The 18,928-nt window shown below is 28.0% G+C and overlaps 1 protein-coding gene across 2 annotated transcripts; it reads left to right on the top strand.

The window, feature by feature from the left end:
• The first annotated feature begins 1,004 nt into the window (after positions 1–1,004).
• LOC107443156 (uncharacterized) lies at positions 1,005–12,749 on the top strand. Of its 2 annotated transcripts, none has more exons than XM_016056930.3 (4): positions 1,005–1,152; positions 3,844–3,906; positions 6,244–6,487; positions 12,649–12,749. In XM_016056930.3, the coding sequence occupies exons 1-4, from the start codon at positions 1,116–1,118 to the stop codon at positions 12,656–12,658; spliced, it is 354 nt and encodes a 117-aa protein (XP_015912416.1). In that variant the 5' UTR covers positions 1,005–1,115; the 3' UTR covers positions 12,659–12,749. The 2 variants fall into 2 exon arrangements, with proteins under 2 accessions (XP_015912416.1, XP_015912415.1); XM_016056929.3 differs by lacking the exon at positions 12,649–12,749 and adding an exon at positions 10,070–10,246.
• Positions 12,750–18,928: the final 6,179 nt, after the last annotated feature.

Below are 18,928 nucleotides of genomic sequence, written 5' to 3'. Positions count from 1 at the left end.
CATATACCTCAATAAATACCTCACTCTCCTTAATTGAAAAAAGATATATTTTTTTATACCTCGTAAATACTTTATTCTCGTTAGTTGAATTAAGGTTGATTTTTTTATACCTCATAAATACCTCTTTTGATACAAGTGTAAGAAAAACAACCTCGTGTACCTTAAAAATCACCTCATCAGTCTGGTTGATTTGAAGTGGATTTAAAACAACCTCAAAATAAGCTTAGGTGTAAAAAAAAAAATGACTCCATATACCTCAATAAATACCTCACTTTCTTTAGTTGAAACAAGGTAAAAATTTTTATACCTCAAAAATACCTCTGTTGTTACAAGTGTAAGAAAATCAACTTGGTATACCTCAAAAATCACCTTATCAGTCTGGTTGATTTGAAGTGAATTTTAAACAACCTCAAAACATGCTGAAGTGTATATAAAACAACCTCGTACACCTTAATTACAACTTTTACGAGGAATAATTTTTATTGCTGTTCTCTGTGCAACCTTAAATATACCTCAAATCAACCTTAATACCTCAAAAATACCTCAAATCAACCCTAAATATACACCTTAAATTTTCGTAAGGGATAGCACCTAACGTCCTTCTTGTTATCCACTAAATGCATCTAAAGGTCTGTCGTTAGTCTGGCTGGTAAGGCGTTGGACCCATATCAGAGTTGCCGTGAGTTCGATTCCTGCCTCCCGAAGACTCTTCGTGTACAAAATAATGATTGGTGCACTCTAACTCTGTCGGGGTCACATAGTCTTCTAAGATCGCATGACAAATCAATACCTCTAGGGGTACTGGATCGGAGATTAATGTAACTCTGGTTCAGGTCAAAAATAACTAACTGCGGATGGATGTTACGTAAAAGTGTTCTCGCTGCAAAACGGGACGTGACGTATATATGTTGTCTCCGTATCCCTCAAATCTGTTTTCCAGACAGCCGCCAATAGCCCATCGTGAAGCTCTTGTATGATCCCTCATGATCCATGAAAGCTACAAGCACATTTAAGAAGTATAGAGCTCCAAAAACGGACTGTCAGATAACTACTACTACTACCACTGGAACAAAACAGCGGCAAATTAAATAAATCAAAAGCTTATCGAAAAAATCATGCCCCCTCGTACTAAAGCCGATGCTTACAGTAAAGGTATGTATTTTTTCCCCCACGTTTTCACGAACAGATTAAAGTTTTCTTAAACGTGCTAACAAGATTAATTTGATTCTTTAATTTACTTTTTCTTGTTGAATAGATTTGCTGGAAAAAACTTTCTGACTAGATTTTTGTAAATGAACATGTAAATAATAATATGTTTCCAAAGAGACCAAGCTTAATATATTATTCTAAGAGTCTCTTGAATATATAGGAGCTAATAGTGCCGATATTCTGATAACAATAACATATTAAACAAACTTCTAAGTGGCAGCAAAAATCAATTCTGTTTTAAGGATAAGAAGAAATTAATTCACAAGGAATGGAATTTAGTTGATTTTTTTAAAAATATTAGTATTCAGCTTCATTAATATTAATAGTTTATTCCTCTTCCTGAAGTTTCTTTTTTAATTGTTCTTTTCTCTTTCTTAAAGTTAGTAACTGTTTAGCTATCTAAAAACAGCTAGAGGATGTAAAACTCTTTTTTTTATATTTTAAACTTAATATTTTGGAAAAGATTGTTCAAAAGTATTGTATTGTTTTTTTCTCTTTGAAAAGGGAACAGAGATAAAAAAAAAAAAATAAAAAAATGGTAAAAACCAGCCTAGCAAAAATTGTTTTTGACAGTGGTTATAATTGATAAAATGACTATTGCGTATTTAAAACTGCAGTGATGATTGTGCTCCGAAAAAATCTTCTGTAATTTTCGCTAACCGCGATCCGGAAGCTTCTGGAAATCCAAGGTCCAGAAGTTTTAAGCAATCACATTTATGTATAAAAACTTTAGTATATTTTATTAAAAAACATTAGAACTAGATTTTATGCTTGGCATCTCTTTCATTTGCAAATATTTTGTCTGGTAGAATAATAAATGTAATTAGAGATAAAAGTAAACTTACACATAGTTATTAATTTAAATTAGGCTGCATATAATTTATTTAGAATTTCATTTTTTCAAAATATCAATTATTTGAATTTATAAAGACATTAAATTTTTAAAATGCATCATTTTACTCAAAAAATTGTCAGGATTTTTGAGTTGGGATCACAATCACCTCTGAAACTGATCAATATTAATAAAAACTTTGATCTTCAAAGTATGCACCCATAAATAGTATACCGACAATCATGTGTTGCCCCAATTATCTTGTAGTTTTTGCAGGAACAGCCAGATTGCATGTGTCGAAACTTTTATTTAGAATAATAGTCATTACACAAAAATAACTGATAATACTTGTGATATTGATTTAAATATTGTCAATATCATCAGAGACTTCAATTTGTATTGTAATGTCAAAGATCTATTTTTACATTCAAAACTAGTAGCAGGTTCATTAAATATCTTGCAGAGAAACAGTTCAACATTAGCAAATTCTTACCATTTGTTGTGGAGTCATTCTAATAGAATAAAAAAAAAAAAAAAAAAGCAATATTTCATTTGTGCAATATCATTTCATGGCTTATGGCACCCTAAGAAAAAAGAGAATTGTTGACTAGCAAACAAAAAAAAGATACTCAGCAGTTTCTTCAGAATATTGACCCCAATTACGTTCCTCTTGTACTATTTAAATTTGATTTTAAAGAGTTTCTACTTCCTCAGGAGTTAAGAGTTTTTTCCTTTTCTTCCAATAATGTTATTGTGGCTTCATACCGACTGCAACAGCAATGTGAAACACGATTTCTCTTCCTCATTGCAGCGTGTCTGTTGCCAGTGATCGCAAATACCTTCACATCGCATGTGACATCTAACCTATTTCCTGGTTAGCTTATGAGCATAAGAGCATGCACACTTTACTTTTCTAACTAGTTTTTGTTTCATAGCTCATTTTGTTATTTTTTTGTATTTATATGACTATTTTTTATAGCAATATTTGTTTGAATAAGATCTTTCATAAATTGCCGAACAGAGCTTTTTGTCATATTTTTACAAAGCATTGTATCAATAATTTATGAATTTTTTTTTATTTATTTATTAATTTTGACCATTCATTTATAATAATTAATTATGGAAAGAAAATGCATTATTTTCTATATAAATTTTTTTGGATATTGCATGTATTTTTATTTTAGTGAAAAAATGTAATTAATGGAATATTAAGTAATACAAATAAAAAAAAAAGTTGGAAAAAATGCATGTATCTTTTGGTTTTCATTGATAAAAAAGGTCCTATATAAAAATATTAGGAGATCCATTGCAGGTGTCCAATTGTTGAGTGGGATGAAATTAAATTATATTGTCATAAATTTCGAACCTAAAAATCTTTTTTATATATCTGCAAAAATATTAGTTATTTTTTTTATCTCTTTCTTTTTTTAGCTTTACTGAATTTGAATCGATGATGATCCCTGAAAATTTTCTTTATTTGTCTGATTATTGGAGGGAGTCTTTACAAACACTCTGAGTATTATCTCTACTTCCTTTTGATTTTCTTTTACCTCGTGCCACTTTTATTTTTTAGAGGATTCTTATTATTCATTTTTACTTCTATTATTCATTTCTAAGGATACTACTATTTTTCAGCTTTGTGGCTACCAAAGCAACTAACTTCAGTGCTGGTCCTGTCTATGCTTTTTTAATCATAATTTAAATTTTGTTTATTAAATCCGCTTAATTTGTTTGTTAATCAAGAAAAATAAGTTTTTTCTATAATGTAGTATATTTTTATATATAATTTCACTTTCTTACAGCTGGAGGAAAGGCATCAAGGAAAAGCAGCATTTCAAAACCTCTGGCGAAAAGTATTAAAATAAGTAAGTTATTTTTCTTTTATAAAAAATGTTTTTCATTGAGCTTTTTTGATTGTATATCAGTGGCTATTTAATTGATATTTTTGTTTTTAAAAAAGAAATAAGTTCTCAAATTGTTTAAAAAAAGTAAATACTAAATAACAGGTGTTGAAAGTATATTGATTATATTTACATTATAGAAAGTAGCTTAATATGGTTTGATCTTCTAATTTTATTACACGCTTTTGGAAAAAAATATTTATTATTAGTATTTTTCACAAAATCACTCAAAGCTTTCTCAAAAACTCAGTTTTTATTGCAAAAATGAAGGATTGGCAATTTTAGTTAAGCATGCAGAAACAGATTAGAAAAAGGAAAAAACACCCTGAATCTTTTCATATACTACTAAGTATGAACTAAGTGCCAATTTTTATGGTTATAAATGTTGACCTCAAATATTTTTGTTTAAATAATATTAATTTTATTACAAAACCAAGAAATCAGAATCAAAATGTGAAGATTAACTGCAATTTGGAAAATATTGGCCACAATAATTTAGTCAGAAAAGGTGAGCCCCTGAAAGTTGGCTCTGCTTTTTGCATAATACATCATATTTTGGTTACTTTTGAAGCAAATAAAAAATTTTTGCTTATAATAAAAAACTAGTTTATCAAATGATAATATTCTAAAAATTATTTTAATAATTGATTATTTTTACTTTTTCTAATAATGGTTGCAAAAACTTTGAATTGTTAGGAGTATGAATTTCAAATTATTAACACTCATTTTATATTATGTAATCTTAAATGACATGATCCAAAATTTGAACAAAATCCGAATACTGAGAAATAAAAAATTAAAAGTATTACTTTTTTGAAATTTTGTCATTATTAACCTATTCCAATTAAATCGTATTTGTTCTGATTTTTCAGCTTTGTTCCAAAAATACGCTTTTAGCTTAAAATGTTCAGATTTTTCTGTATTTTAGTGCCTTTTCTCTCCTTATGCCGATTTTTCTTCAACCCCGTGCAAGCCTAAGAACTAGAAGCAGGGCATGTAATTTTCCACGAATATCACAGAATTCCATGTAGCTCAAAGCCATTGGTTGGCGGACTTCAGCGAATCCAAGACTTAAAATTCAACAAAATTTTGAACTTTTGCTACATCTTGTTAACAAGACATTTACATTATATGATTCTTCTGCTAATTTGATTACTTTGGTTTGACTGATTTTCGCAATTTTGAATATTAGGAACTAGGAGCTAATAATCACACGATTTTCAAATGTAACTGATTTAAAAGTTACACGTTGCGAATTGTATTCATGCAATTTAAAAATTGTACATCGTGATTCCTATTCAGGTATTTCAAAAATCAAATGTTGTGATTTGTATTTACGAGAGTTTGAAATCCAATGACCCGATTTGCATTCTCAAGTTTTTAAAATCCAATATTGCTGTTCATTTTCACACGTTTTTAAAATCCATAATTGCTAATTATATTCACACAATTTAAAAATCCAATATTGTGATTCTTGTCTGAAGTAAGTTTTTCCTTGAATTAGTTACTATAAAAGTGTGAAATTCTTCATTAAAAACTGTTAGCAAAAAATTATGCTTAATACGAAATGTGTGTGGTTTATTAATATGTTGACAATTTGTTTAGCACTTTGTGTCATAATTACCCCTGATTGGCTAACCATGCTTTGTGTTCCTATTTTTGTTTTCAACAAGTTGGAAGCTATGCATTATAATCAGTCTTCTGCACATTTTGTCATTTAAAATTACATATTTTAAAATGATGCAAGCATTTGCATAGCTTACAATTAAAAAAAAAAATTTTTTTCTTGGCATCATTTTTTATAACCTTTATTATTGTGTGTAAAAAGATGTTTATTCACTTAAACAATTTCAGAGATATAACGCAATATGCAAAGGTCTAAACTTTTGATCACACTCTTGACTAAACTATTGAGTTCATATTTTTCAGATTGTGGGCTATATTTACAATTAAGGGAAACAAATTTGTTAAGAAAAAGTTATGCATGCAAAGTATGTTATGTGTTTAATTTCATAACCTTTACCTTTGGGACAGCAACTCTTTAAACATAACGTGTTGGAACTTATATGGAAATCAAATCAAGAAAATAAGTTTTATTTAGATTTTTTTCTTTTGTTCTGTCAGTGATTTATTCCAAATGCTTAATCAATCTGTTGATTAGAAAATTAAAACTTAATTAATTTTTCTTTGATTCAGTTACTGTTATAAAAGCTACTTATTTAAAATAGTTTTTTTTTAAAGATAAGTTAAAAATGTTTATTTTCAGTTAATTAAATGTTCTTTTAATGCTCTCACTCCTAGAAAAAAGTAAAAGCGGTTCATTAAACAAGCCGATTAAACGTCCTACTCCAAAATGGCAGAGTCCCATCACCAAATTTTTTACAAAGGATGGCAAAGAAGTAGAAGAAATTACCGACAAGGTGCACGATGCTGATCCGGAAATTTTTGAAGAAAGTACTAATGGAGAGAATTTTGATGAACCAAGTTGTAGCAAAAAGATTGAAGAATCAACCAATGGTGATGAAGCAGAGAACTCTATTGATGAGTAATTATTATTTTTTTTTAATTTTCCATATGTTACTTTTTAATATCTCTTTAAATTACTTATTAGAGGCTTTATAATTTAACACAGTTGCTGAGGCGTTACTTTAAATTTACTGAGGTTTTCTTATTTTCTACGTAAGCTTATATGAACAACTTATAGCTCTGTCACTCTTGGTCTCATTCCATTTTAGACACTTCAAATTTCTTAACTATTTAATTTCATTTATTTCTGAAATCTATATTCATTTTTAATTCTTGTTTCTTTTCTAAGTAAATACATGAGCTAACTTTTCATTTTAAAAAACATAAACATCTAATTGTTATTCAATGTTACAACAACTGGATATCAAAAATCTATTTTTACCCCTCCATCTTCCATTTTTTAAGCGATCAATTTTTTAAATGGCTAATTCATTTTTATTGTCCATTGGCTTGACTTTTGGCAAAATTTACTGTTGATAACACAATGGATCTCTATCTGTATTCTAAAGCGTCTAATAATAATTTTTTTAATTGGATTCTGGACTAACGAGTCATATTGTTTTTACTGCAATGGTCTTCTCCAATAAATATTATTATACAAAGTATAAAAACGAATCTTTAAAAATTATGCTCTTTTCCAGTATGATATTTTAAAATATATTTTATGCTATTTTACTACAACTCCCACCATCTTCCATTACAGATGAATCATTTCATGTCCATTGTATCTGAGTTGTTCAATATTTTATAAAAATACTTTGTTCTCAGCAACTTTCTTAATATTACTTTTTTACGCACAATATATATTAGCTTTCAACAACTTGAATATATTTATATGCCGTTCTTTTGATGATATTGGTAGGCAATGAATTTTTTATACCAATTTCAAGAATATCAGTAATATTGAGTTACAAGCTATTTTTTATTTACCAAAATGGTTCTCTTGCTACTAATTTTATTTTGAGGGTTTTTATTCAACTCCAAATGGATAGAAACTTTTTTTAAATAGTTTCTTGGGGCATAAAGTCATCACCTCAGGTGAAGTAAGGCCTTCTATAGGAGAAGAAGATGTAGCGTTGGGTTTCATTTTTTAACCCAACATCTATAAGGCCACATTAAGTCCATAATCAACAATTTTTAGAGATTAAAGAAGTGTGATGATGTGGATCCACCCTTTTTCGTTCACCTGTGAGAGAATATGTTTTCAGCATTGCCTTTTCCTTGAAAAGTACAAGGGGAGCTTGCCGTAATTACAGTAAAAATCTTCTCATTGCCCGGAATCATAAAGGCAATACTCAGTGGTACCTCATCCATGTTTATACCATCTACACCAGGGGTGTCGAACTCAAAAGCTAACTTGGGCAAAATAAACAATGCTTAACTTTAGGTGGGCCGCAGAAAAAGAAAATCAATGTTCATAGAAACAAATATTTTTATTTCGAATTGTTATAAACGTATATAAAGTTAAATTATTGTTTACGTCCTGATACTTGACATCTCTTCCCTGCTATTATCTTTTCTATTTCGGGAGAAATTTTATTGGCTGAGACTACTTTCGAAATTGACCCAACGTGAGCGTTATTAATACGGTTTCGGACAGATTTATTTCCCTTCATAACAGAAAATAATTTCTCTCACTGATAAGTACTTCCAAACATGGAAATAATTTCATACGCGAATTTTCGAGTATTTTCAAATGTTGCTGGTAAATATTCGTGAAATTCAGGCACACCCACTTCAATGAATTTTGCCTTCAAATTTGAGCCGCACTGAATCTCAATCACTTCCATTTGCATGTAACTGGGTACTGAGTCTATATTTATTGAGAAAATCGAAGAAAACAAACAAAATTTGTCTTCCAAAGAATTAAAATCTTTAAACCTGGTTTCAAATTCTGTTCTAAGACTTGAAATTTTTTCTGCGTATTTTTGATACGATGCAGTATCATCTAAACTAGATTTGTTCTTGTTGCACGTTGGGAAGTACGTTAAATCTTCATTTTCCAGTTGCCTTTCCCAAAGAAATAGTTTACATTTGAATGCTTTAATTCTGTCAATCATGTTTGTAATGATCTGATCCTTGCCTTGTAACAATAAATTTAAATCGGATAAGTGTTTGGTTATATCAACCATAAAAGATAAGTCTTGCTACCCTATTTGATCGGAGAACAAGCTTGTATCTTGATTTATAGTTTGTAAAAACTTACATATTTTTTGTTTCAAATCCCAGAATTGATTGAGAACCTTGGAGCAAGATAACCAACTTACCTCGCTATAATAGGATAAACCTGATTATGTACTATCTAATTGATAGCTTAGTGTGACACGGACTCCATTTCACCCAATTAGAATTTTACATTTTCGCGTGGACAATTTAAAATGATCCGTATAGTTTTTTAAATAAAGTATGTTATAATTTTATATGCTGGTTTCGTTTCTAATTTTATTTTTACTTTGCTTCGGATATATTGACTGGGCCACAAAAATGTTCACCTCGGGCAGCGAGTTTGACACCCCTGATCTACACCATTAGTAGCCTCATAAATCAGTAGCACCATGACGGGTTGCTGGTGAGATTGAATATTCTTTTTTTTCCTGTTAAAAGAAAAGCTTTAAAGACAAAGCAATCGATATCCTTTCTCTGTTTTGCTGAGGATCCAGCAATTTAATTCAGATTCCAATGTAGGCCACGCGAGTGAAGTATGCCTCTCCTCTCAGAAAGAACCTCTCCCTTTGTCTAGTTAAACTTTTCTTTAGATTTTCTCCAAAGACTAATATTTGATTTATCTGTTTATGTCTTCTAGCCACCCAAAATTCTTTCTTTTTCTGCTTTTTTAATAACTTTAAGCTTAAATTCTTAAGTGTAGCTAAAAAAAAATTTCCCTGGACATTTTGGTTGATTCTAATTCAAACAGAAAATTCAGTTCAGCTTAACTGTGTCAGGAATGAAAGATAACTCTTTGCAAATGTTCTGAGTCAATAGGGGAGGGGAGAATTTTTAGATGGCCTACTTGTTTCTCTCCAACTTGTTAGAATAAAAAGAGAAGAAATTTTTCACCTGTTTTTGAAAAGAAAGGAATTGTGATGCTGGGAAAAAGAAACAGCACAGTCACAATAACAGAGTGAGGAGAAAGAAAAAAAAGCACAAGAGTAACATTGTTTTTCATTCATAACTTTAATTTGTTGTACATTTTTAATGAAGTATTTGATAGATTGCAGTAAGGATACTTTAAATCGGCTAAATTAAAACATAATAACATTCTATTATCCTTATTCTATTAAGATAAAGATTTTATTTCTTCACAATTGTCTGCCAGTCCTTTTTAGTTATTTTTTTATTGCTCTTAACGCTCTTCTTAAGATAAATTATTTTTAAATATTTCTGCTGTTTTTAATTAGGATTGTAAAAAGGACCATTTTCACTGCATGTGGTTGATGCAAGTCTAAAAGTAATCTGTAGATAATATGCCGAAAATTCTGGCGAGTAACATCTTAGTAAAAAGCCCTTCAGTTATTGTTTTTGATTTATTCTTTCTCCTAAAAAATGGTTTTTGGCAATTTTGAATGCTGGTGTTTAAAATAGTTTGGTATATGCTTTTCAGGGTCAGTGAGGATGAAGATTCTGTTGATAGCTGTAGTGAATCTTTAGACAAAGAAGATTGTGTTAATGGGGAGAAGCAATAACTTGTGTAAACCTTAAATATTCATGTCTGTAAATTACACATTAATACACATTTGTAAAGTTTCACTTATTCTAAAAATAAAATTTTAAGCATTTACTTTCACTTTATTCTTAGATAAATCATTGCACATTCAGTTTTAAGGAAAAATTTAAAGATATGCTATCGATGTTTTGTACTGTTTGAAGTGCTAGCTTATAAACTTGATACACTTATTAATGCAAAGCCTACGCTATGTTGGGAGGATTACAAATTCCTGTGGTCAACTAAAAACAGTTTCAAAAGATTTAGAAGTAATGAAAAAAAATAATAGAAGATTTGTGTTACAGGGTTGCCACAGGCGACTATTTGCATCTATTTTCAACCTGAGGCGACTATGGCAACTTTTTTTTGCTTGAAAGGGCTTAAAAAAAGCAACTATTTTCAGGAAAAGAAGGCATGTGGGAGACTTTTCTTACCATAATATTTTTTTACCATAAATTGGGTTGAAAACTTTTTTTTTCTTAAGTAAAAAAAATTTGAATTGCAAATTTGAGTCATCACTTTTTAATTTCCACAGATTCCATTGTAAGTCTATTTTGTTCCTCGGCCGCCTTTTCAACGGTTATTGTTTCGAAATTCTGCATGATTTTAAAAAACCCAATTTTTAATACGATATTACGATGCATGGATTTTAAATTTGAATAATCACTTTTAGCAACATATATATATTTGAATATTTGCTAAATCAATTATTGGTTAAAATGAAAATTTTTTAGAAAAAGTATGTTTTTTTAATGAAAAAATATTTTTTGAATGATTTCTAGTAATTAAAAGTATTTAATTTTCTGCAAATATACTAATTTTCTTGATATAAAAATTTAGTGCTAGAATACTAATGTGTATATACAAATTATCATATTTGCCACCAACTTGACTAAATAGATCATGGTATATGACAAGTCATTTTAATAAAATATTTGTCATATTTTTGTTCTTATTTAGGCAACTATTTTCATACTATTTCGCATCTATTTTCATGCTTTAGTCTACTAAAAGCAACTATATTGTTCATTTTTTTTTCTGTGGCATCCCTGGTTTTAAAATATATTTATCAGATATTTCTTACTATTGGAGAGTTTGATTATACTACAGATGTTCTCAATAAAAAGTTTTGGAAAGCTTTTTAACAGCACTGTAGCTAAAAAAAGACATCTGTCCTGAAAGCTTTAAGTGCGCTAAACTCATGTTACTCTGTTACAGAATTCTAAAATGAAATTTATCTATAGAAACTAATACAAATAATAGCTAAAATGAATTCCTGGATAAAATGTATTTCAATGTCATTTCCCATCTTTTACATTACCCCAATCCAAAACTTTTATCCTAATTGATAAATAAATATATATTTTCTTTTAATACTGCTTTCAAATAAGTGGCATTTCTAACATTTTTATATTTAGCTTAAATTAGAACTTTTGTTTTATTGCTTACCTTATGATTTCTATTTAAAAATATATATGTACTTATATCATTCTAAAGAAAATTTGTATAAATTGATCCGCTGGTTCGCAAGATATTATGGAACATTATTTTTAAATTGTTTGAAATAAAAAAAATAATTTGAAGAGTTTCCTTGCCCTAATCTATTTTTGCTAATCAAATGTTTTTTGATATGTACTTGTTGCTTTAAGGGGATGCTATACTGTCCTTAGGGCTCCCAGGTTCTTCTTTACTAAAATTGGATTCCTATTTAAAATATAAATCTTATGAAATATTCTGAATTTTTAAAAAACTACAAAATTCTATGGAAAATAAAATAAACAAGCACTGTTAAAAAAAAAATTTTTTTAAAAAAAAAACCTTGAGAAAGAAAAGGAAATCTCAAATATGGAAAGAATAATCTGTAATATTGAGCAGACAATAAAGTCTCTTTTTTTTTCTATCTATTAATATGGACAATCATAAGGATTTCATCCATTGATTGACAAAAGAATTTGAAATGGAAGGTATTAATTAAAACTGATCTAACACTTGCATCAAGGAAAAGCCACCATATGATTTGGTACTCAGAATAATTCTTTCCTTCTATCTTTAAAATAGGATTAAAAAGAAAAAATATTTTTTAAAAGTTAGGTTTAATTCTGCTAGCACGGATCCACTTAATTAATTACTTGATTTATTTTCTTTCAAGCCCAAAAGCATATTCAAAACATACATAACCGTAAACTATTAGTCGAAATGATCTTAAAAAGCATGACCCCTTAAGTTTGACAAATGACAGGGGGGCACTACAAACCTTGATTACACCTTCACTTTCGGAAACTGGTTAAGTTAATTTACATTTCAAAAACTTAATTTCATATGACTGAAAATTAAATTTAAATGAGGTATGCACAATCAAGGTATGATAAAATAATTTCTTTTTTCAACTGTTAAAATACGTTATGCTGATTTTTTAAATATAATAATTAGTTCCACTGATCACCCAGCTCTTTTAATTTTCTTCCTAATCTATCCAGAGTGAATTAAAAATTGATATTGGAGACAATAAGGATCACCAAAGCTGTTGCAGGATAAAGAAACAGAAGGAAAGAATGAAATTAAAGTATGATATCACTTATTCCTAGTTCTTTTTTTTCCCCTTGGTTGCTGGCCTTTAATTTTATAACATGGTTTGAAAATACATAGGTCTTCATAGCTACTTTCTACGTATTTATTTTTATTCATAGTTGAAGAGTGTAATATTACCTTTTGTTTCTCATAAATTCTCACTAGCGAATTTCATTTGTTCTTCTGTAGCCATCAAAATCAGCAGCATTCTTCTGATCGACATAATTATGCGAACCACACGTTATTTTGAAATGACGATTCAGTGTTTGTTCTGTTACTTTATGTTTCAACTGTGTTACATTAATTTCAACACCAAAATGTCCTGATGCAGTTTTAAAATTTAATTGATGATCAGATTTATAAGTGTAATTATACTGACGGGGAAGGGGATTTGAATATAACTATGATTTTCTATTGAACTAAAAATAAGGAAAATTTATTTATTTATTTCACACTTAAAACAAAAAATATGGCGCTCATTACTTTTGAAAGACGTTTTAGGATTATTAAAACTACACTACGTATTTCATTTTAGGTTTGCCAAAATAAGAGTTTTTCCTCATTTAGTGCACTTTAAAATGTAGTTTGAAACAATTTTATTTTATTATTTTTATGTGTTTTAGCATGTTTATGTCTGTAATTGGCCAAATTTTCAAATGGCAATAAAATTGAGCTAAATTTGTTTACAACATTAAGGAAACAATTGTAATTTGTATCTTGGTCAAACACAGAACTCCAATTGAAATTTCAGCACTCTAACTAGTTAGAAAGTGGTCAAAATTTCAATTGAATTGTAGTAGTCAGGAAACTTATATTGGCAGCAAGTACAAAACTTCAGTTGAGATTTTATCCAGTTGACAAATTTTAAAAGAAACGAATAAAGAGTACAAAATAAAAAAAAGTTAATGATTTCTAAGTACACTTAGAGAAAACTTAAAATTCATAGTAGTACTGTTATCAAGAACAGGGTTCAAGTTTTAATCCGAACGCTTGAGCTAATCGGAAAAATGTCAAAATTTTAATTGACTATAAATTTCTTTTTGCAATAACGAAAATCTTTATTTGTAACGGTCAGAAAGCAGTTGAAACTTATATTGTAATTCAGCACACCAGAGCTCCAACAGAATTTTTGTTGATAATTAATTCTATTTAGCAGTCAAAGAACTAAGAGATGTTTTTAGTTAAACAAATCATTGATGACATCAAGTATCCAAACAATCTATTCAAAAGTTTAGATACACATATTCTCCCATAAAGGTTTCAGGAGTCCCACACTCGCGTCAGTTACGCTGATTTGTGTCGAATTATAAAAGCAGATACAAAAAGATATAAGTATAATTTCGTCCACTTTTTGCTCTAAAACGTCAATTAGACTTCTTGCACTAAGTTTTGAAAAATGAGTGCTAATTTTCTTATATGACATCAAGTTTACCACGCCCACAATCTACTTTCTTCTACATTAATGGAAGTCACGTGATATTCGTGCTAATTGGCAGAATTCCACAAGTTCAAGTAAAATTTATATTCTGTCTAACTTGGGAGTACCGCCATTTTAATTTATTAATTTTCACAAAATCCCGTTAATGAGACATTTATTCCTTCCGTACCAGCAATATTTAGCAAAATTCTAAGAGTTATTACTGTTGGTTTTCTCAAGATTTTTCAAATCCCAATATATTCCATGCAATATTATTTATCATAGGGGAAATTTGAATATTTCACTATTTTTTCATGATGATTCTATCATTTTTTTGGAACATTTCGGCCAGTTATTGCTACTGATTTTTGTATGCTTTTAAATATTCTGATATCTTTAATACGATATTATTTATTAAGACGCTAATCTTGAAACAGCATTTGAGTAACCCCTTTGTGCCGAGTCGAATTCACGTGATTTCGTCGTAAACCCACGTGGTTTTATTGTAAATTTTTTTATATTTCTTTGTAGTTATTACTGTGGATTTCATAGTTTTTAAAGTCCCTTTTTTTCCCCAACACATAAAATTCAATCCTAATGTGGCAACTCATGAAATACAACAAAGGGAAGTATGTATATGTGACTCAAAATGTTTGTATATCACCCACAATACTGGGATATATAATTCCTTTTTACATTGACAAGAAAGAAATGTCTTGGATAGAATTTTTTTTTCCCACTTTAAATTTATAAATGCAACTTTTGTGTAGAGAATTAATAGTCTATTTAATTTTTCTTCTTTCAATTGAACAAAAATAGTCTTATGTGTACAGAAAAAGTTAAGAAAATAACTTCCACATTAAGAAAGTGAGTGAATACTCTGAGAATGAGTGCATTTAGTCAAATTTGTTTTGTTCTTTAACAGTAAAAATATATAAACCATTAATATAGTAAAAAAAAAATCATTTAGTGAATCCAATAGTGTGAATATTTTTTTTAATAAATTAATTTTAAAAGGAAGAACATTAATTTAAAAAGGGATGAACGATTTTGTTTGCTTTTTTATCCCAATTTTATGTTGAGGGAATTTGACTTAAAAATAAAATAATTGTGTTTGTAATTTAGTAGTTTTTAATATTTGTAAAACTATCATATGAAGGTAAAAATAACAAATGTAAGTTATCTATGCTCAACATTATCTACTTTCTTCAATAGTGTTGGTCTTTTATTTCAATAGATTGCTTTTTGATATTTTCAACACATACTGAAAAAAAAATAACGATTCATTTCTAGAACTTAAATAATTAACATTATATCAATAACTCCTTTCAGGGTTCCCACTCTTTTATCAAAGCAAAAATTAAGGACTTGTACCAAAAAAATTAAGGACTTTTTTTCTAGAAATAAAGAACCTTAAAAATGGCATAATGATCAATAATTTATCATCAAATAAAACATTATAGATTAATAATAATAGATTAAAAAATGGAATAGCTTTTCTTCAACTCAGTCATCCTTTAAAAAAAAACTAAATAAAGAAATGTTTAATACAAATAATCTGTATTTAATTAAAATTAAATTGCATTTAATCACCTCATGCAAGCTTTTAAGAATATAAAGAAAAACTCAAAGAATGCAGATTAAACATTAAGATTTTTTATTTTAAAATGGAAAAAAACTGGGTAAACAGATAGAAATATATAAATTAAGAGGGTAAATTCATTAAATTAATAAAAATATTATTTTCAGTGACTAATACTAAACCAAGGCAAAAAGAAACTAACAAATATGACTTTATTGAGGTTAAGACAATTATTTTAAACTAAGTAAAACCTAATTATATTAAGCTAAAGATTTATTAAAATCACAAAATATAAAAAATTTTATGATTAAAATCAGAATATATTTAGTACCTAACAATCAGGAAAAAAGAAATAAATAAAGTACAAGGAAAACTTATCAATTAAAATTAAGAACTGAGAAACAGAAATGATTAAAATAAGAGCTAACATAAATATTGAAACACATGACAAGGCAGGATGTAATGATCAATTGAAATAAAAATGAAAAAATTCCATATCTAAAAATTGAAAATATAATGAAATAATTCAGTACAAAATTTATTGTGAATGAAGGGGAAAAAAACAACAAAACGTAGTGGAATCAGAAACATCATTTATAAAAGGAGATAAAAATCTTTATAAAATAGTCTGCTTTTAGTTATAAAAAATTGTATGCTTACACTGATAAGCAATACTGCACCTCTGAGGAATTAGAATTTATTCAATTAAAAAGTATTGTGTCTTGTATAGATATTAAAGGAACTAAAATAATCGACGATAAAAAAAATTGTTTGGAATAAAGTATTGTCTGAAATTATAAATCAATAATTTTTCAAATAAATCAAAGGTAATGAAAATTGGATGCAAATATGGATTATATATATATATATTACTATTATTATAAAATAAGGAATAATGAATAGTGATCTAGTGGTCGAATAGTGACCGCCTACCCAGTGATCAAATAACATTTTTAAAAAAAAATCCTCAAGAATCATTATTGTTTATGTAAAAATAGGCCAGGGCGTTGTAAGAAATTTTATAGCGTGATAGATCGTCAGTCAGACTTCGCGATGTATCGCAATTTAACATACGTTTGAAATTTATCAATCAGAAATCTTTAAATCAATCAAAAATAAATAAAAGAAATAAATCTATAACAAAAGAAAATGTTAATTCTAAAAAAAATTGCTTCTATATCATCAATAGCATTGCTTAATTTTTTCAATTAAAATAAAGATGGATTGACTTAAGACTGTCTTAAAGATTGACTAGTCTTAAGTAAAAACAAACACAAGCTTTATTTTAAATTTTTTTAAAATTAAAAATGACTTAGATTTTTTAAAAATAGTAATAAAACTGTTACAAAATATTTTACATACATTAAAAATTTAAAAAAAAGAAATGTTCACGTAAAAGAATTTTTTTTAAATTATTTGTTGAAAAAAAATGCGCGTTTTAAGCATTGTTAGGCTTTTGTTAATTACTTATTTAAAATAATAAAGTTGTATTGACTAATGGTCAAACGGTTTTAATGTAAAAATACATGTAAGTTTCTTTATTTATTATTATTTTCCTATTTGAAAATGAAATAGACTAATTTAAATGTTTAAAAATAATACTGACTATCTAACAAATTATTAAACAAACAAGTATTGAAGGAATTTTTAAAAAAATTAAAAAAATATTCTATATTTAAGAACACTATTGTCAAATTATTGAAAAGCGTTAAAACATTGCTTAACTTTTTATTTAATTTTAACAAAAATTAGTAATTTTAACTAACAGCCAAATTTAAAAAAAAGAAAAGAAAGGATGCAAACTCTGTTTTAATTTCCTCAAAAATAAAAGTAAATTAATTAAATGTAGGCTTTGTTTTAAATTTTTTTAAACTAAAAGCAACTGAAGATTTATTGGTTTAAAAACTAATCGAATTCTATCACATTATTATATTTACATGAATTAAATAAATTTAAAAAAAACTTTTTATCACAAAGTATAAATTATTTAAATACAAAATACTATATAAAATATTAAATTGTATCACTTTTAAAAAGATCAATAAAGAATCTTTTTTTTTAATTCATGACTTTTCTTTAATATATTAAGTTCAGAACGAAATTGCGCAACGATCGCCAAGTAACAGTAGGTCTGCTGAAAATAACTGACAATGTTAAATCCAGACAGAAAAAAAAGTGACGAAATAATGCGCAACGATCGCTAAGTAGCAAAAGTCTCACTGAAAATAATTTACTTGAAATGTTACATCCCGTCGAAATAAAACGCACAGCAATCGCAAAATAACTCCCGATGAAAATAATCTTCAAGAAACGTAAAATCCGAAGGTCAAAAATGGTGCAGAAAGTAACTATGCATCATGTTCTATATTTCAACGCTGATCCTCACTCTTGGTTATTCAATATCACAAAAAGAAAATCATCTTTGTAACTAAAAATGTAATGAACATCTTCGCAGCTAGACTAAACCAAACTAGTCTTCGTCAGTGCGGTGATAGCGTTAGCATAGGCAAGAATCCTCGCACGTTAAACCATGAGCATCGTCTTAAATCAGATTCCTGATGCTTCGCCTAGAATAAAAGTTATCATATCACCCTGCCGATATGCGCATTAAGTCAACAATTCGCGATACATCGATTTAAAAATGTCTAAGAGTAGTGATCGTTAAAATTGCTGCATCATAACAAAAACAAGAGTTTTTTTTGTTTTAAAAAAAATGGGGAAGCCAAACAGAAATGAAAGCAAAAAATCGTTCTCATTTTTTATAAGAAAAATTTAACGTTGCAGATTACGCTTTGAGTGTTTCTCACAACCAGATCTTAAGAAAAAATTACGAAAAAGAAGGCTCTTTAAAATGTGCTATAAAATTAAAAAAAACACAATTAATCAAAAAAGCAAAAGAGAAACAGAAAATTTTCCTAAATTCTTAAAACAAAACTTGCAACGTAGAAGATCAATTTTCTATTTTACTGGTTATCCAATTATGTGTATAACTTTAAAAGAAAAAGTGGTGATAAAATATATCAGAAACGCTGTTAAAATGCCGCGCTTTAAAAAAAAAACCAGCAAAAGTGAAAAAAGATAACAAACATTTCACTCTTTTCAAAACAAAAAGTGTCGATGATAAGACAAAAATGACTTTCCTGATTAAAATTATACTTTGCCGAATATTTGTAATATCCTTAATTTTAAA

Source organism: Parasteatoda tepidariorum, chromosome X1 (assembly GCF_043381705.1).
Source record: "Parasteatoda tepidariorum isolate YZ-2023 chromosome X1, CAS_Ptep_4.0, whole genome shotgun sequence".
In the NCBI taxonomy this organism is placed as follows: domain Eukaryota; kingdom Metazoa; phylum Arthropoda; class Arachnida; order Araneae; family Theridiidae; genus Parasteatoda; species Parasteatoda tepidariorum.
Note: the sequence above shows the minus strand (reverse complement) of the source record. Positions and strands in the feature narration are given on the sequence as shown.

What these genes read in the sequence shown, in the direction of transcription:
- LOC107443156 (XM_016056929.3), top strand. Translation starts at nt 1,116, where the DNA reads ATGCCCCCTCGTACTAAAGCCGATGCTTACAGTAAAG. An exon ending in GGCGAAAAGTATTAAAATAA is followed by an intron (nt 3,907 to 6,243) that starts GTAAGTTATTTT and finishes TCTCACTCCTAG; the next exon opens with AAAAAAGTAAAAGCGGTTCA. An exon ending in GCAGAGAACTCTATTGATGA is followed by an intron (nt 6,488 to 10,069) that starts GTAATTATTATT and finishes TATGCTTTTCAG; the next exon opens with GGTCAGTGAGGATGAAGATT.